Source organism: Podarcis bocagei (genome assembly GCF_964188305.1).
Source record: "Podarcis bocagei genome assembly, chromosome: 12".
NCBI classification, from domain to species: domain Eukaryota; kingdom Metazoa; phylum Chordata; class Lepidosauria; order Squamata; family Lacertidae; genus Podarcis; species Podarcis bocagei.
Window position 1 is genome coordinate 42,066,559 of NC_138137.1, and position 20,159 is coordinate 42,086,717.

General features: G+C 47.6%; 1 protein-coding gene across 1 annotated transcript in view; it reads right to left on the reverse strand.

The window, feature by feature from the left end:
- Window positions 1-20,159, reverse strand: part of LOC308569883 (uncharacterized protein) — a 29,910-nt gene that overhangs the window by 3,895 nt on the left and 5,856 nt on the right. The window contains exons 2-3 of the mRNA XM_081164136.1: window positions 9,894-9,995; window positions 7,342-7,622 (exon numbers count right to left, since the gene is read on the reverse strand). Of these exons, the coding sequence (XP_081020262.1) occupies window positions 7,419-7,622; window positions 9,894-9,995 (306 nt within the window). The 3' untranslated portion in view covers window positions 7,342-7,418. The remainder of the gene's footprint in view (window positions 1-7,341; window positions 7,623-9,893; window positions 9,996-20,159) is intronic.

Here is a 20,159-nt window from a genome sequence, read left to right on the forward strand (position 1 = left end):
CCGGCTGCAGTTTGTTTTCAAAGGCAGATCCACAATATAACACATTGCAATTGTCTAAAATGTTCTACAAAATGGGTACACTTTTCACATATGTAAAGAACATGGCTCTGCAATTTCAGGAAGTCCAGGTTTCTGTGAAGGGAGCTATTCCTCTGTGGCAGAGAATGTTGTGACTCACTAAAACCAATAAACTAAAAGTGATCACATATGTGCATAGGGCATGCAGTATATACCCTGACCCCAGAGAAGAAAAACTATTGGATTTTTTAGTTTAGTTTTACAAAAGGCCATGCAGGAATTAGCGGGGGGGGGGTCACAGTATTTTACAAAACTCAAATGTAAAATCCAGTCAAATGACTGCAGGATCCCATCAGTGTTTGTGTGTGTGGACACACAGTGGGGCATCCAATCATGTGAGGCTCCCACCACCACCTGAAGTTAGAAGTCCAGATTAATGCAATTCAAAAAGCTACTCCTGTTCTCCCCCTGCACAGCCCCACACCATTATTTATCAATGAATGAGAAAAGAAACTGCATTTGAAAATGGTCAAAGGTAGATCATTTTCTTGTGAAATTCCCATCATGGGTTGCAGGGTTTTTGTCACGATTACTTTCAAGGTGTCCGAGTAGCATTTGTGAGGGTCCCTTTCATTCTACAAATCATCTCTCTGCACTCTGCAGCCCTCCTAGGTGCCTGTGCTTCCATTAAAGGTCAGGGAAAGACATTGTGCAGCATCTCCTCCTTTGAGGCTGCTTTTCAGATCAGGAAATGTGGGCAGCCAGGGAGGCTGCAGAGAGGAAAGGAAAAGGTGCCATTCTTTGCACTTCTGCAAGGTAAACTATCAAAAGTCTAAACAAATTCTAAAGCGTTCTGAAAATGAGACAGAAAAATAGAAGTCTCTTTTGCAGAGGAAGAAAAGGACAGAACTGTGGTATAGATTCACCATCTCATCTGGTTTTTCTTAGAGCTGGTTTAGCAACACCAGTCAACCAACCTAAGAGTTGGCTGAGGCAATGTTGGTGTTGCCACAATCATTTCAATACTTCACACTTTGGGTGAGGAACTTCTGTTCCTCCAGGTGATGTTGCACTCCCAATTCCCATCAGCCCTGGTTAACATGGCCAAGGGTCAGGGATAATGGGCACTGAAATCCAAAAACACATGGGATGGGCACAGATTCCACTTCCCAGCATTACACAGAATGAAATAATAGACTGAAGTGGGTGAACTCAAGAGCTGTGCACCACTTCGGGCTGTGTATGAGGAGGGGAGGGGTGTTGTATTCTTGCCTATTCCCCCACATTAGAAGCTGGCTTGCAGCAAACTAGAATATTGGATAGAGGTCCTTGCTAAATTGCCTTTTGCTATATCCCGTTCCCACCTGCTTATTCTGGCCCTTTCACACTCTCAGCTATTAAGTGATGTGCTTATGTCTGCTCAACTCTCTTTGGAAATGTCAAAACTATTTTTCAGCACCACTCAGGTTCCAGGAACACTGATCTAAATTACACCCATATTCCTGGCTTGTCAGAGCCTTATCTGAGCTGCTGCATGAGCGACGTGCTATTGTCTCTTCTGTCAAACCTTGCAGGCTGACATTGCCAGCTCTCCTGTTACTTTGCCTGGTGCCATGGTGCAGACAGAGCAATGCCCTCTGAGCTAAGGGAAGGCACTCTGGGCCAGGCGCCAGGAAACCATGGGCTGTTAAATCTGTCTGTTTTCCCTAAGGTTATAATTTAGCTGCTCCTTTCCTGCCAAAACCTGGCCATAAAATGGTGAAAGTACTTGACGTGTCACCCCCAACCTGCCAACGGAGCTGGGAATTGGATCCAAAACATTTTTCTTTCTCTCGTTCCCTCTTAAAATGCAGCCGGGTGGAATTGGGATGCAGATATCAGTGCTGCGACTGGTTTCTTTTGGGTCTCTTTAACGAGCCCTTGCTCTTTTGGGTGTACTTCTCCAGGCTGAGACCACCTGAGAGAAAAGTCATAGGATCTGATTCCCTCATTATTAGCAATTGCATTATGATCTCAAAAAGCTCAGGGGAGTACAGAGGGGGTTTATCCCATATTGTCCTCAGAACAGGCCTGCGAGATCAGGAGTGAGCATGCGGTAGACCAGTGGTACCAAAATGTATGGGAAACTGCCCTACTAGAAAAGTCAACCAACAAACAAATTAGCATGGGGACAAGCAAAGGAGGCCATCTTCACCCCAGTGTGGTTCCCCTTTACCACATAACACAGCACAACAGGACAATGACCTATCCCCCCAACAGCATACAAATCACTATGGCTAATCTGACCCAACCCACCCCCTCAAATAAACATGCAAAGAAGCCACACTTCTGCAATCAGCATAAACAAAGGACCAATCCACATGATGCTGATAGAAACCCTACACTAACACTATGCAACAGAATGAAAGAACAATACCTCCCCATCTCTTCCCCCCACCACTGCACTTTTCTCCACTTATTTGTCTGTTTTGTAACAGAAGAACACCTTTAATAGAAACTAATTAAAATAAACAGATCCATGAGATAGAATCACTGGATTTTAGAGTTGGAAGGGTCTTTGGCAGTCATCTGTCCCAACCTTCAGTGCAGGAATCCACAGGGGCATTCAGGCTCTGTGAAGGCAAGACAGCCTGCCCCAGTGCCAAATGGCCCTTTTTCCATTAGGACATTTCTCCTAATGGAATCAAAACTACGTAGATATGGAGAATCTAGTCTCCATGATTATAGTGACCGTTACGGCATCCTCCTACTATGACATCATGACTGTTAAGAGGCAAAAGTCTGGCTTTGGGTGGTCAATTTACTGGGCCTCAATAAAAAGTGTCAATAGTATGCTGGAATGGGAGACCCTCCAGTCTAAGTGATGGAACTTGGAAAAGTGGGTTGAACCCTGACAGACAGTAAAAAGCTGCCATTTAATGTAACATACATTTTCAAACTCCTGGCACGTTTCAGCAGGACAAAGCAAATGCCTAAGTACTGATGATATGAGGCTGCCTAAAATTTTCTGTTGCCTAAATGTTGAGCCTACTGTTGAATTCCTACCTCGAAAATGTGCTGTTTTGTCAAAATACCTTTTGCTGTGATTAGATCGGGCTATGGAATTTAATCAGCGCTAATTTCCACAGTGGGAAATATTTCTGGTTGATTACTGCGATATCGCAAGCGGCGAGGAAAGCCATTGTGCCTCACAGTTTTATAGCCCATCCTAGGCAGGGGTGACTTACAGTGAAGAAATGCATTGGCACTCCAACGCCATAAATTAGATGTTGTTTTTATAATAATGTAGCTGGAGCTGGCAACATTTTATCATAAGTGCTTCAATTCCTGTGGAAAATCGTTGTGTGCTGTACGCTTGATGATGAATTGAGCATCATGTTGGGAGAGCCGGGCCGGGGCAGGAGAAGAGAAGAAATTAATCCGGCTGATTTTATTTACCGGGTGCTTGTGTGATATTTCACCTCCTAACTCAGATGTCTTTTGTCAGGCCTGCCCTCTGCAATTCATTCAAGAAATGAGGTTTCGCTCCAGTAATATCTGGACTAAATCTCCCTTTTCTGAGTTACTCTTTTCCTGGCCCAGTCTAGATCCTGGCTGCTAAACTGGGCATTGAAGGGTCAGCTTAAAACACCTGCTGGAAAACCCTTCACTGCTTTTGAGTTTCTAAGAAGGCTGCTGCTTGGGTCCCCAGTGCATCATGGGATACCAAATGTGAGGAAAGAAGCGCTAAGAAGGAAGAGGAAACCAAGCCCTATGAGGAGCAGTTGAAGGAGCTGGGCATGTTTAGCCTGGAAAAGAGGAGACTGAGAGGAGATACGATAGCCATCTTCAAATATCTAAAGGGCTGTCCCATGGAAGAGGGAACAAGCTCGTTTCCTCCAGAGGTTGGGACCTGAATCAATGGCTTCAAGTTACAAGAAAGGAGTCCAGAAGAACTTTCTGAGAGTGAGAGCCGTTTGACAGTGGAATGGACTCCCTCGGGAAGTTGTGGACTCTCCTTCCTCGGGGGATTTTAAGGAGAGGTTGGATGGCCGTCTGTCATGGATGCTTTAAACCTGCACCTGTTGCAGAGGGCCCTTGTGGCCCCTTCCAACTCTAGGAGGGTTAGTTTATGATCTTTGTGGTGCAGGGCTGGGAGATCTGGAACCTGCCAGATGTTGCTGGACAACAGCTCCGATCACCACCCCTGACCATTAGCCATACTGGCTGCTGGGACTCATGGGGGCTGGAGTCCAGCTGCGTTTAGAGACCCACAGGCCCCCATCCCTCTTGTGATGTGATAAGGACCACCATGGCACCAGGTGCACCCACCTTGCTTAGTCAGGTGTTCAATCAGAAACCCATTCTGGAATGAAAAAGAATCTGACGGTGGTGGTGATCTGTTTACAATGGAGAGTATGGATACCAGGAATCCAGTTGAGCACCTGTGGGTCAGTGGAGCACTGCGATGTGGTCGCAATCACACATTAACAAATTCAGTGACATACTTCCTCTCCCAGTGAAATCTGGAACCCAAGAGATGCTGCTGGCTACGAATGTTTCTGTCTGGCCTCAGAATGTGAACAATCTCACACGCTCTCCCCAAATGGGTGAAGCACACAGGTGCTTGACCCTTCTGCTCCTGCCCAGTACAGACAACTTCATCAGTGGGAAGCCTGCACTCTGGTTTCTTGCCTTTTCCTTTTTTATATTGAGATGATGAATTGCTATAATCTTTTTTCTTCCCCTTTATGTCCTTGTCCTCCTCCTTTCCTCACAGTGTTGTCTTCTCAGACTGTGAGCCTGATATAATTACTGCGCAGTATGTCTGAGGCTCTTTGTAAACCATAAACGTTACATTTATGATCATGATTATACGGCAGGGATGAGAAACCTGCTGGAATCCGAATCCCATCACCCCCAGGGACTGGCCCAAAGGCCATGGATGATAGGAGTTTTAGTCCAACAACATCTGAAGGGTCCCCATTGTTATCTTAGGAAAAAGGTTGGGGGAAGAGGGAAAATGGAAGGCAGGCTCCCCATGTCCTCACACTAGTGCTGCCTTCACCAACCTGGTGCCCTCCAGTTGTTGCTGGACTACAATTCCCATCATCCTTGATTTTTGGCCATGCTGGCTATGGCTGATGAGAGTTCGAGTCTAGCAATATCAGGAGGGCACCTGCAGCCTAGTCAGGGACGCGGACTTATAAAAAATATTGGGGGGGGGCCGGGGAAAGCTCATGAATAATAAATGAGCTCATGAATGTGCAAATAAAGTGGCGCCGCCTCCTCGTGAGCGAATAGGGGAGAGCGTGCTGCGCCTATTAATCAGCTCCGAAGGAAATTGGGTGGAGCTTTTGCTCGGGAGGGAGGGCAGGAGGCATGCAGCCCGACCCTGTGCATTTTGGGCTGGGGGAGGGGCGGCGATGGCGCTCTGCTGGAGGGGCGCCGGAGATTATTGGGGGGGCAGAGCCCCCCCAAACAAATTTTTGAGGGGGCTCGGGCCCCCTCAAGCCCCATGGAGTCGGCGCCTATGAGCCTAGTTCAAGATTGTCTACATATCAGTGGCTATATCCCAAGTGGCTCCTTGGGATTAGGGTCATTTTATTTTTATTTGTGTCATAAAATTTACATGCCACTTAATTGCAAAAAACAAAAAACCTCAAAGCAGTTTTCCAAAAGATAATACAATAAAATGAAGGGGGAAATTACTTGCCCTACCTGAGGATAGTAGGGATTGAATTTGGGGTTTCCTGCATGCCATGTTTGTACACATTGGCCATGTGGCTGGGGTTGATGGGAACTGTAATCTGAAGGGCACTGGGTTGGAGAAGGCTCCCCTGGCGGCTTGCTTCATGTTGATGCAATGCCACATTTCGCTTAGTAATATTCTGGCCTTTCAGATTTGGGGGACAATGAAGGCATTCAAAGAAACAACTTTAACCTTCTCCTTCTTCCATGTTCGGGCCAAAGGGAGTTGATACACATTCACAACATGCAAAGAGTTATTTTGCCAGAGGTTTTCCAGCAAAGAAGGTGGTACCAGAGTGGTGTAGTGGTCCGAGTGTCAAACCAGGACCTGGGAGACCAGGATTCAAATCCCAACTCAGCCATGAAGCTGACTGGGTGACCTTGGGCCAGTTGCTGCCGCTCAGCCTGACCTACCTCGCAGGGTTGTTGTGGAGTTTAAATGAAGAATGGAGGAACCACGTTCACCACTTTCAGTTCCTTGGAGGAAAAGGTGGGGTAGGAATGCAACTGAATGAATAAATGGCCAGCTCAGATTGCTCACGCAGAAAGTTCTCCTGACTTGGCCTTTCTATTTGTGTCCTATGTTCCAAAGATCCATCCTTCGAACCCAGAGATTGTCCCTCTGGAGGCCCTGGGGAGGAAGGTGAATTCTGCCAGAGAATGGCAATGCCGGACAACTTGCACTCACGGCATTTTGATGAGGTATAGCCCTAAAGGCACAATTCAGGGCAAAATACAGTGGTACCTCGGGTTACATACGCTTCAGGTTACAGACTCCGCTAACCCAGAAATAGTACTTCAGGTTAAGAACTTTGCTTCGGGATGAGAACAGAAATTGCGCTCCAGCGGCGCAGCGGCAGCAGGAGGCCCCATTAGCTAAAGTGGTGCTTCAGGTTAAGAACAGTTTCAGGTTAAGTACGGACCTCCGGAACGAATTATAGAGATACATTTTAAATAAAAGGGCACATTCTACTCATGTAAAAACACACTGATTCCCGGACCATCCGTGGGCCGGATTTAGAAGGCGATTGGGCCGGATCCAGCCCCCAGGCCTTAGTTTGCCTACCCATGTACTATTTCCAGCAATGCACTTAAAGTAAATTTTCTGCTTTTAGGGTTAGCTCTTAGCCAGTTTGGTGTAGTGGTTAAGAGCGGTAGTCTTGTAATCTGGGGAACCGGGTTCGATTCCCCGCTCCTCCACATGCAGCTGCTGGGTGACCTTGGGCCAGTCACACTTCTCTGAAGTCTCTCAGCCCCACTCACCTCACAGAGTGTTTGTTGTGGGGGAGGAAGGGAAAGGAGAATGTTAGCCGCTTTGAGACTCCTTAAAGGGAGTGAAAGGCGGGATATCAAATCCAAACTCTTCTTCTTCTTCTTCTTTACTGTATCTGACTAACTCTGCTGCATGCCACTTAGAAACTAAAGCGTTAATTGGTATATAAACCGTGGGAAAGAAATGTATCAAGAAATATATTTCTAATGGCCAAGTTTTTCCCATCACTTTTCTTTGCCTAAGCACGTTCTGTCCCCCCCCCCCTCTCCCTCACACACACACACATGTGGAACTGTATGCGATATAAATATAAAGAGTACCTGCAGAAGACGCCCCAAGCCACGCGTGTTGTTTTCCCGGTTCTCGCCTGGGGAAGAGTCACCAGCTGGCCGGCCGCTTACGGAAATGAGCTTGCGTGGCTGAGAGTCCGAGCGATGTCCAGCAGAGGGCGCCTCAGGCCAATTAAGGGGTCGGCCTCGACCTTCTCGGCAGGATCTGCGACTACCAGCCCGGCCCCTTTTGGAAGCAGAGCCCGGGCTCGCTGGTGAGACGCCAGCGAGGAGGAGGCGGCTGATCTCACGCAACCCCTCGCGTTTCCTCCCTAGGAAAAAAATGCGCAAGCGGTGCGCGTGGCGGGAGTCAAACTCGCAGCGTATTGAGCAACATGAAAGGGATCTTGTTGAACCAGGAAGGAAGCCACGTGGAGGCCGAGGACGCAGGCCGGATCCAGCCCGTGTGCTCGCTTGTGGGCATTGCTCAGGGAGCTGCCGGCCCCGCCGCTTGTGACCCAGTTGGCACTGCGGCTCATCGCCTACGAGCCGGTGTCTCCAAGGGGCAGCGAGGGGCTCCGCGCCTTGGTCTGTTTTTGCACGACTGCAGTGCTCGGGGCACGCGATCGGGACCGCACCTGGTGCGCACGAGTCGACACACTAGAACAAACCCACCACAATTGGCACGGCGACCCACAAGCCCTCCCAGCTGTTCCCTGCTAGACTTTTCAAGAGCGAAAGCGGAACTGCGAAAGCGGACCCTGGTGGCCAGATAATGAATGGCTGCTTCCTAACACAGCCGGCGCTCGAGCCATTTTGCAAGGTGTGAGAGCCCTGCTGGGGCCCACAGGGGCTGACCCTGATTGCTGCAAGATCCTTCATAGAATCGGAGAGTTGGAAGGGATCCTGAGGATCAGCTAGTTACAACCCCTGCAAATACGCGTCTCACAGCTAAAGAATCCCTGGAAGATACAGGGCACCGTGTGGTGGAGAGAAGTGTCAACAGTGGAAGTCCCTAAGGGTCCAGCAGTCAAATGTAGCCTCTCATGTTTCTGTTAAGTCCTTGGCATTCTCCCCAGGCTATACCCCTCACCGCCCCTGCTTTGCGGAATTTTTGCATGGCTTTGATGTGGTCTTCTGCGAACGCCTCTTGCCTGCCTGACAGAGAGGGTTGCGTGAACAAAACTAGCCCACAGTACAAAAGTAAAAATTACATTCATTGCTCCACACACTTTTGCCCCTGGGTACAAATTAGGGGAGAGCATGCACCGAAATGCAGAACACACAACAATGCATTACAGTGGTACCTCGGGTTAAGTACTTAATTCATTCTGGAGGTCTGTACTTAACCTGAAACGGTTCTTAACCTGAAGCACCACTTTAGCTAATGGGGCCTCCTGCTGCTGCCGCGCCGCCGGAGCACGATTTCTGTTCTCATCCTGAATCAAAGTTCTTAACCCAAGGTAATATTTCTGGGTTAGCAGAGTCTGTAACCTGAAGCGTATGTAACCTGAAGCGTATGTAACCCGCGGTACCGCTGTATATCAGAGGGAGAAACTTGTAAAAAAAATGGGTGAGTGAGAGAAAAAATGTCATACAAAATGTACCTATTAAGAGAAATGGGATTTCCATGCAGAAATATGGGAAGCTCAGCTGAAGCTTGGGAAACTGAAAGGAACCACAACTGACAGATTCTCTCCTCTCCAGGCAGCAATAATAATAATAATAATAATTATTATTTTGTAATATTTTCATTAGTTGTACTCAGCCCATCTGACTGGGTTAGTATCATCTATGCTGCAAGTGGGAGGTGGGCGGGGGAGGAGCCTTCCTCTCACAGCTCTCAAGAGCCCCTTCTCCACCTCCCCGTTTCTTCTCTTGCAATTTGGGTGTGAAGGCTGGCTGGCAAAACTGTGGTGCGGATTTCTGTAAACTAGCCCTGAACTGAAACTGCATGACGAGAGGCTTTTTCCAGCACTCAGTTGATTCCACGTCCACCTCCGTGTGTTGTTAAAGGGAATTTGGGAACCAGCAACAGAAAGCGAAGCAGGGCTCATTAACTTCAGGAAGCCATAAGGATGCTGGCAGCTTTTGACACTGACTTCATCCTCCTCGCAGAGTGGGCTGCAGGCCTCACTGGGGCAGTCCCCCCCACACACACACCATTTGTTTCCAAGTCCTGCTTACAGCAACCTTCCAAGCACCTGTGAGAAGGTGGCACGGTTCATAGATGGCATGCAAGCAGCTAGGCTTGCCCTTGGAGCATTTTTAGCTGTTGCCCCTGTCAAAGAGTCCTAAGAGCAGGGTTTTTCATGTGTGGCTTAAAAACCCAGATCCGAAGCTTTAGAGCGCTGTAGTCTGGGGAAATTGCATCCCGTGAAACCTGAGCGCTGGGGAGAGAGGGGAGTCTATTACTCGGGATATTGATGCGCATCAATAATTCAGCGCCCCAATCCTTTCTCCAAATGCCTCTTTCCAAATCGCTGCCAGGCAGAGCCAGCTGACGTCAACCCAAATGGCGTCCGCACCTGGCTTCGCATCTGGCTTTGCATTCCGAGTCCTGCCTTCACGCTGCCCAGTGAGATGGGCTGCTGAGAGCTTACCTGCTCACCAAGGTGAATGACTTGGGCACGGAGCTCACGCTGGGACTGTGGGCAGAAGGTAGGTCTGGATCTACTGGATGCAACGGGAACCCCAGAAAGGAGCTAGGAGACAGAGTAAAAAGCAGTGGGGAAGGTGGGAGAGATATTTATTAAGAATTTAAGAGGAGCCTGCTGCATCAGGCCTAAGTCCCATCTAGTGTCACATTCTGCTCTTTTACAGAGGCCATAATACAGATGTCTGCATTGAAGCCCAAAAGCAGGGGCCTGGGCACAACAGCGCTCGCCCCTCACAGCAGTATGGATTCCCGTGGTTTAGAATATAGCAGCACCTTCCCAACACTACTGTTAAAATGCCCGCAAAAATAGCAGCATCTTAACCTGGCACCTGCGTTCAGGACTCTCCAGCTGTGTAGAAATCAAATTAGATCAGATCTGATCTCCAGTATTTCCTGGAAGTGATGAGCTCTTGTTATCTCCAGGCAAGCATTCTGTGGCCACGGATGAACAGAAGCTTCTTATACTGGCTGATTATAAAATAATCAGTGTGTGTGTTGTTGTTTTTTTCAAAAAAATTAAATTAAAACCCCACCTTGTCCATAGATGGGCCACCTGGGTGCAAACTAGTCACGAATATTCCAAAAGGCTGTTATTGGCTGTGTTTGTCATAATTGGTTACAGTGTTTACACTATTTTTGGTAGTTGTTTCAGGTCACTTTTGTGAGGAAAGCAAATAATAGAAGAAGGCTGCAATACTATGTATGCTTTGTTGAGGGTAAATCTCATTTAACTAAACGGGACTCGCTTCCGCCTAGATATGCATAGGCTTGCATTGTTAGAATTTATTTATATAGTGCTTTAGACTGTTCAGATCACTTCCCTTGTACAATCTCAGTCCTTACAACAACCCTGTGAGGTGGGTCACCTTCTTGCCCCCATAGTGCAGATGGTGAGAGAGAGACTGGCTTCAGGGCAGGCCCACCCCCTGAGTTCATTGCTGTCATTGAAATTTGAACTGGGACTCTCCTGCCTTTCTCACAATTAGTGTTTACCCTCATGTATGTATAATTCAAGGCTGGAAGGCAGGTCACTATTTGGGAATGGATGGGAATTGGCAAAGCAAGGCTTTGCTTGCTGGCAAGCCAGAAGCAGTAACGGCTTGATCAGGTGGTGAAGAGCATCACACATATACCTTACACTAGAGCAGAGGAGCTCATCCACAGAATCACAGAATTGTAGCGTAGTGTCATCTAGTTCAACCCCCCGCAATGCAAGGATCTTTTTGCCCAACCTGGGGCTCGAACCCACAACCCTGAGGTTAAGAGTCTTGTCCTCTACCGAATGAGCTATCCCAGGGCTGATTAGCCATGCAAAGTCATCTGCAGGACAGCTGCTGTTGCCCGATGCTGTAGCACTTGAGTAAGGGGAGCCACAGATAAGTTTGCTCATACTTGAGAGCCCAGAGCCAACGCCACTGGGTAGGAATTTCCTTTTCTCCTCATGTCACAGCATTACACAATTGGACAGGAACTGGGTGGAGGGAGCAGGTATTTCCCTTCTCAGAGGCCTGGGGTGCCAGTCTCAACAGCCTAGGGAAGAGTTCCTGCAGAAGGGATACCTCGGGCGTGGTATGCAGCAAAAGGTAATTTCCTGCCATTCATCTCCCTTGTGTTCCTTATTCTTGGACAGCAGTTTTAAAGCACACAGGTTTGGCCCCAGCAGCAGAACACAGGCTTTGCATGCAGACTGCATGCATTTCTTAGGTACGTCTGGAAGAGACCCCTCTCTGAGCTGTTGCCAGCCAGTGTCAACAGTACTAGGCCAGATAAACTGGGTATTTCGCCAAGGCAATTTGTTGTGTATACCTCTGGTTGCCATGTGAAACCTTGGGTTTTTCCCCAGAAAGCTTTTGTGACTGGTCAAAGCTGCTTTGAGCGCACGGTTTTATTTTGGCCCAGCTGGGTATTTGCTATTTTATCTTCTTGCTTCTGCTGCTACTATTTTGGGTGGGTGTGGTTTGTTATCCAGCAACATTTGGAGGGCTGCAGGTTCCTCATCCTGGATGAAGATGCAACCCTAGTATCTCCAGGCCTGAAACCCTGGAGAACCACTAACAGGCCGGCAGCATAGACCAGGTGCAGGGAACCTTTAGCTCTCCAGATGTTGCTGAACTACAACTCCCATCAGCCTCAGCAAGGATGACCAATGGCCAGGGATTATGGGAGTTATAGTTCAGCTTCTGATTGGCCATAGGTTCCCCATACCTGGGACCAGTGTTTTAACATGGTGGTGGTATTATTTATTATTATTATTATTATTATTGGCAGCTTCCAGCAGAATATACAAAACCACAACAGATTAAAAGCTTCCCGATACAGGGTTGCCTTCAGATGCCTAAAGAAGGTTGTATAATTATTTAAACATCTTCTAAAGACCCCAGCAATGTTTTCAGGGTAGCTCAGTGGAAGAACACTTACTTTCAATACAGAAGATCCCATACTCAATCCCTGGTGGGGAGCCACTGGTGGTCAAGGCTGACAATATTGAGCTAGATTAGGGATGGGAAGTGTGTGTGGCCCTGTAGGTGTGGCTGGACTCCAACTCCCATCAGCCCTGCTCAGCAGGGCCTAAAGTCAGGGATGATGGGACTTGTAGTCCAACATCTGGAGGGCACCCTGTTGGGCAAGGGCATGGAGAGACCTGCTGTTCCCTTTCCCTTCCCTAAAATCATAACAACTATGTTGCTTATTATTTACAAAGAGCCTCAAACATACTGCCCAGTATTGAAAGGAAACACCTGTCTCTGAGCAAGGTGAGCGAAGGATCTGACTTTATCTAGGGCAGCTTCTGAATCCTGGCTTCCTATATCGTTGTTTTTCCTGTTGGGATTCTTTTTTCAGCTGCACAATAGTCAGAAATTTGTCCATGGGCAGGTTTCCTGTTAAATCTCAGTTTGTCCCCACACGGGTGAAAGGCACGAGAGACAGCTACACCAAGAAATCTTCAAGCTGTAGGTGAGGTGGGCCATTCCTGGGGAGGTACAAACCTCTTCTACCCAACCCCTTGGTGAGCAGCGGTGTACAAGAGAGAAAAGGAATCCAGTTGCAACCATTATGCCCAGTCTGTTGCATGAATGTAGAATGGGGAAGCTGAGATTCCAGAGAGGGGGAAGTGGCTTCATGTGGGGAAGGGCCCCACGGTGCAGTGAGGGAGCCCCCAAAAGGTTCCAGGTTTAGTCTTCAGGTGGGGCTGCCTGAAATCCTGGAGAGCTGCTGCCAGTCAGTGTATACAATACTGTACTAGATAGACCTCTGGTCTGATTGGGTATAAAGCTGCTTCTTATATTCCTAATATTTTAAAACGGGCCCCCCTGATATGGCATAAAATGCCTCGAGGGTTCTGTCCTAGCACACTTACTTGGAAATGATGGACCGGAGTCAATAAGATGTCCTTCCAAGAAAACAGATTTAGGCTTTCAGATTATGACTCAGAAGGGAAGCAAGGGATCCCTTAAGAGGTGCTTAGGAGAAGGCTGGAGGGAAGCAGAGAGAGAGAGAGAGAGAGAGAGAGAGAGAGAGAGAGAGAGAAAAGGAAAGAAAACAGCCAGCATCCTGCATCTAGGTGGTTCACGCCGATGTGTCCATGTCAGCTGCCTTGCTCTGAAATGCAAGCCGTGGTCACGCCCTGCACATGAATCAACAGTGGTGCTCATCTGGAATGCATCTGCTCCAGAGCTCTGGCTCACAGCTGTCATGAAGGGGGTGGCTGCTCCTTCTTTCCTGTCGAGTCTTCAGATGTTGTGGGACAGGTCTCCATCCATCCATATCGGACGCTGAGCAGAACCGCCGCCACCATATTCTTGCCACATTCCCCAACGTCCTCCTCCCTTTCCTGAGTCACCCACATAGGCTTTGGTTTCCACAACTGGAGGGCATCCTCGCCCACAGAAGGGCTGTGGGGCAGGGAATTTCCTAAAGGGCAAGGCAGATTTCCCAGAGTCAGTGTGGTGTGGTGGTTGGAGTGTTGTACTAAGACCTGAGAGACCAGGTGTGGTGATCACACAGGGTCCCCGGACATTTAACGGTCTATTGATCCCTGTGCCACCACTGTTCTCGCTTCCCCACTGCCACCAACCCGTTACTCTCGGGTAAAACGCTGAGTCTAGACAGTTGTTTAAAGTGAACAAAAAAACCCCCAAGTTTATTTTACAAACATTAACAAGTTTATGGTTTCTCAGATAATATTCCTGTCAGTATCTTAACTTTAGTTTCTTTACCGGCCTAGAACTTCCTAATACCTTCTGTCTGATTATCGCAACTGTTTGACTGACTCCTCTTAACAAATTCTCTCATTCTCTAACACCAGACTAGCCCAACCTTGAGGTCCTTGGAGAAAAGGTGGGATAGAAATGCAATAAATAAAATGTTGCTGTCCTTAATAAATCTCCCTGAAAGCTCTACCTGTGCCCTTGGCAGCATGTGCTGTAGCTGGGACAATGGCAGTTCAAATCTCCGCCCCACCACTCAGGGTAACCCATCCTTCAGTTAAAAGCATGAGCTCAGGCTCTTCTCTGAGGAGAAATGGAATGTTTTTTGACTGAGGGTTTGTTTATTTTATGTAAAATATTTCTGAGCTGCCCTTCATCAAAAGATTCTAAAGCCGTGTTGATTAACAGATTGTAAGTAGTTGCTGGAGGCAATGTTTGCCAAACAAGCAGAATGGAATAGATGTGAACCGTACACAGTACATATGTGGACAGCGCAAGAGGCAGCCAGGTCCGGCCTGCTGAAACCTTAACCTTTGTCTCTAGCAGACCTGACGTTACAAAAAAGTTGGCTGTACTTTTGGTCAAGAATTAAAGTGAAAAATACAGAACAGTTTGCGTCATACCTTCCCCACAGATGTTACTAGACAAAATCCTCTCAAATAAGGGACTGTATGACAACCACTACTTCTTATGCTTATATAAGAATGTATCACAAGCATTTAGTTGCTTGTGATATGCATGTCCGGGGGGAGGGATAGAGAGAGAGAGAAAAGATCATTCTACCACTCCCCACAGACTTGGACTGAGAATCCAGAAATTAAAAAAACCCAACCATGTTTCCCAACTGGTACCTGATCTGCATGCTTTGCTTCTAATGCTTAGCTTGCTGCAGATGTACTTGAGTGTGACAATCAAACCATGATTTCAAAGCATCTTTTTGCTGTCTTGAAGCCAAACTTCTCTTAGGTTTTGACCTGAATAGTAGCTCACAGCATTGATTGATTGATATTGCATTTCTATACCCCTTTCCTCCAAGGAGCTCAAGGCTGTGTACACAAACATCTCCCCCTTCTCCATTTTATCTTCATGACAACCTTGTGAGGTAGGTTAGGCTGAGAGATAGTGACTAGCCCAAGGTCTCACGGTGAGAATTTTAACCCGGGTCTCCCAGGTCCTAGTCTGACACTCTAACCACCACACCACTCTAGGTCCCACACCATGCATTTTGCTACGGACCATCTTTCTTTGCAAATGTCAAAGGCAGGTATTTAGGGGTGGGTGAGCATCCTGTTGCTTGCCCCAAATGGGGCTGAGTCATTGCCTGGGGAAGGTCTGCTAGGAAGGTCCTAGCTCAGTGGTAGAGCATCCGCTTTGCATTCAGGAGGCTCCAGGTTCAATTCCCAGCATCTCCACTCTGGGCTTGGACTGTCCCCTCCTTGGAAGCTTGAAGAGTTGCTGGCCCATCAGTGTAGACAATGCTGAGCAAGATGGACCAGTGGTCTGATTCAGTACAGGACAGCTTCCTTTGTCCCTACATACCGTCTTGCCTCCTCCCCATCTCTCAAGGCAAGTAACTGAGGCCCTCGTGCAAGGAGGGGGCGGAGGTAGCAGCACCTTTGAGTCCTTTCCTTTGAGCATCACCATTCTATGATGCTAATAAGATGCTTTCTTTTTTGCTGGTTCCAAACACAAGTTTGCCAGTCCCTTGAGACAGGGATCCGCAGAATAAACTCTGGAGCCAGAGTGGAGTCTTTAATAAAGGTTCAGTGTGACTCACACTGATGAGTCTTGTTCTTAATTGCCCGGGAAAACTGCACAAACAATTCGCTTTGAAGGAATGGCCTCTCAGATCTCCTGTTGTATTTGTGGAAGACCCAGGCAAGGATGGAACACAACCTTGTAAGCTTTGTAAAAATAAAACAAAGTAATTATTGTTCTCACCTCCAGTAGAGTGGCTAGAGGTTCTTGGTCAGCGGTGGGGAACCTCTCCATAGCTCAGAGGGAGAGCATCTGCTTTACATGCAAAAAAAGTCCCTTGTTCAATCCCAGATAGGGCTGGGAAAGTGTCTTGCCTGAAACCCTGGACAGCAGCTGCCAGTCGGTGTAAGCAATACTGAACTAAGAGGGGCCAACAGTATAAGCCAGCTTTCTGTGGCCCCTTGTGGCCCTCCAGGCCCCTCTCTCTGGCCCTCAGAACTCTCCCCAGGACACACCCCTCACTGGTCCCCCTCACCCCCTGAGTATTTTGCATGTCCTTGAACCCCAGTAATGCTTCTTGCTTGTCTGGATGGAGGACAGAGAGGGATGTGGGAGTAGCATGTGTAGAAAACCAGGCTATGGTACATTGCTCCACCAACTTTTCCTGGTAGCCCCACCCACCACTGGCATGTGGCCTCCAGAAGATTGCCCAGAAGGTAAAGTGGCCCTTGGGTGAAAAAAGTGACTACTCCCAATCTTGATGCAGAAGAGGCTGAGAAGGAAGCCACCCTCCCAAAAGATGGACGGCACCCACCTAGTGCCACGATTGGCACCCCGTTGTGCCAATCCGAGGCCCTTATGCCAGATCACCTGACGAGTTGCAGCTCTGCTGCAGTAACACAGAGCTAGGCCATGAGCCAGAGAAAGCACCAGCAAATGCTCCTCTATCATCCCATTTTGCCTTGTGGTGGCCGTTAGCTTTAATGGGCTTGAGGCTTTTTCTGGATTCGCGGAATCAAGGCCTTGCACTGACATTTCAAACTCTCATTCCTTCCCTGGGATTCCTGTTAATTTCCTTCATCCCTGTTCCTTATGGTTCCCGGTTTGGGAGGAAGGCCGCCATCGCGCCCCTCTCCCTTAGTATTTAAGCCATCGCTCTTCTAACCTCACTGGGCTCAGTCCATAGGCACTCACTATGGCTAGGCTAATAGATAGGAATGCCAGTTTGCACAATGACCCAAGATTAAAATTAAGTAAGAAATCGCAAGTAAGAAAACATGCCTTATGAATAATTTTTTTAAAAGGTCCTGTGGAAGTTCAACAGGAAGTGGGCTTGGCTGACAGAATAAGAATTAAATAGAGGGTCAGGCCATCTAACCCAGTGTTTCCTGCTCAGACTGGCAGCAGCTGTCCAGGTCTCTCAGGTCAAGAAAGGGCTCTTCCATCAGCCACTTCCTGTTTCTTTGTAACTGGAGATGCAAGTAACTGAACCCAGAACTGTCCACGAGGAAAGCCTGTGCTCTGCAAACCACAGCCCCCTCAGCAATAATTGTGAAGAAGAGGGATTTGCTGCCAAACTGGTAAAACACATCGAAAGTGCCTGTGAGGAACACAGAGGGGAGGAGACCCAACCCCCACAGAGGTCTCTTTTTTTCCTAATTAAAGGAAGGGTTTCTCATGGGACGAGGCACAATCCTTTGCACCCTTTCCCAGGACTTCTTCTTTCACTGTGAAGTACAATCCCGCTCGGCTGTGAACTTCAAGGAGCGAAAAGGAATTAAATAGCGCCTCTGTTTGTGTCGGCCTTCACCTTGGCTGCTCTCTTGCAAGCGGGGCCTGTTTCCTTTCCCAAGGCACAACAGGCAAATGAGGTGGAGGGGGGTGAAATATCTCTTCCTGCTTCCTGGGTATTGTGGTTCACCATCACGTCAAAGAAGATTTTTAACCACTCTCCCCTCCAGTGCTCTCTGTAGCCTCAGGGTGAGTGTTCATCACACAAGTCCAGCGACTGGGCTTTGTACCTGGAGCTGGAGAATACCTTGAATGGAACAGCTATTGGTTTTGTTTTGTTTTATCAGTTGCCTGGTTTTCAGTTTGAAAGCAAGCTTCCAAAGCAGGTGGCAGGATGATTTAAAAGATAAAGCATACAAAAGGATGTATAATAAATTAAATATAATGCACAACAATAATAAATAATAGTAAGGGCTCAAAAATAATAATAGTACAAACAGCAAGATGAAAACAGAGGCAACATATGAATTACAGAACCAGGGTGAAATGCCATAGGAATAAAATCATTTGGCATTAAATCACCAGGGCATTCTCTTGGCAAGAAAATTGACTAAAATGCCTGGATGAATAAAAACGAAGACGTCAGCTTGATCTGGTGCCTGAAACTTAAAAGTGAGACTCCATTGTCATAAGTCAGGTGCCACCACTAAGAAGGCTCTTTCCCCGGTTACACGCCACTGAAGACAGGGCACCACTGAGACAAATTCCAGAGACTCAAGCCGGTTACACGCCACTGAAGACAGGGCACCACTGAGACAAATTCCAGAGACTCAAGCCTTTTGTCTTCTCCTCACAGCGACAATATCTGTCCAGAAAGGTTTGCCCATTTGAGTGAGTGCAGGGGGCTACGGGGGCTGCATTTGCACTAGTGGTACAGGAGCATGTTAAGCAGTATATAAAAGCTTGAAATAAATAAAATAAACATGCACGGACTACAGTGGTACCTCAGGTTACATACGCTTCAGGTTACATACGCTTCAGGTTACAGACTCCGCTAACCCAGAAATAGTGCTTCAGGTTAAGAACTTTGCTTCAGGATGAGAACAGAAATCATGCTCCGGCGGCGCGGCGGCAGCAGGAGGCCCCATTAGCTAAAGTGGTGCTTCAGGTTAAGAACGGACCTCCGGAACGAATTCAGTACTTAACCTGAGGTACCACTGTACTTAATTTCCAAATTGTATTAATCGTGTGAAGAAATATGATAAATATGAACAAATATGGGGGAATGCTGATCATAAATAACACCGAGTTTTGCTATTTAAATGTAATTGGGTTTGTTTGTCTTTTAAGAAAGTTTTGAATCTGGATTTTACAGCTCCTCTTCAATGCCAGCCGCAGAGTTCCACACTCCTAAGCCATCTCCCCTTGGCTCTCTTTATTAGCTGCTGGAATTGATTTGGTTTGGTTTTTCCGGGAAACTACGGCGAGATGCTGCAGCGTTTTGCAACCACTGCCTGGCATGGCCCAACAGGCCCCTGCCAGCAGGGCCACCTGCGCTGGTTTCAGTGATGTCAAATGAGTCCCAGAAATGCTGACATCTGCTCCTGAGGTTTGCCGCTAAAGTGCTTTCCTTTAGATACGCAAGTCAAGGGACTTTACCTGGAGCGTTGCTTGGAAAAAATGTTTGAAGTTTCTATAGAAGGCATTTAGGAAAAACCTACCCAACGAAAAATCTGGGCTTTGCTCCTCGGCCAAGTCTTACGCACACTTGGCCTCCTCCTCCTCCTCCTCGCCTCGTTTCAAAGTTATCTTGTTTCTCCAACAGAGGGACTCCCCATGGCCATCAATCTGAATGAGGTTGACACACCTCCCCATAGGCCTATATTTCAGCTGTTCATAAATTGGCAAGTTTTATTGTCCATTTTGATTGCTCTGCAGCCAGGGGGTGGGGTGGGGGAAATGTCAAAACTTTTTCGCCTTGTTCAACTGGAGAAACACGTAGCTGCCCGGTAACGTAATGAGTTCTGTTGAGGGAACTTAAGAGTTTTCTCTCTCTCAAACATAGAAATCAGTGCCTATATTGACTTCTCTGCCTAGGAAAGACAACATGCTCAGAGGCTACAAGTACCCCAACAAATGCTTCGTTCCCAACTCCCTGGAACAAAAGTGTCAGTGATAGACAGTCTAGCGTCCGAAGGGAGGTGCATAAGTTGTGTGTGACTTTTTGTAGATTCGCTGTTTGCTTGCCTATTTCAAAATGGTATACCCTGCGTTTCTTTGTGACTAAACCATATTAAACATACTGGTAATTGCAGATCACAAACACACACAGGATATAGCAGCAGAGAAGTTGAAATAGCTATGCAAATGTACAACAATGCCCTCAAAACTGCCTCAGCCAATCTCAAAAGCTTTCTGGAAAAGCCACATTTTCACACTGCTTCTGGAGGGATACAAAGGGAAATAAATGAATTATATGTCAGACCATAGATCCACCTTGCCCAATACTGTCAAACCTGACTGGTAGCAGCTCTCCTGAGTATCAGGCAGGAGTCTCTCCCACTTCTACCAGC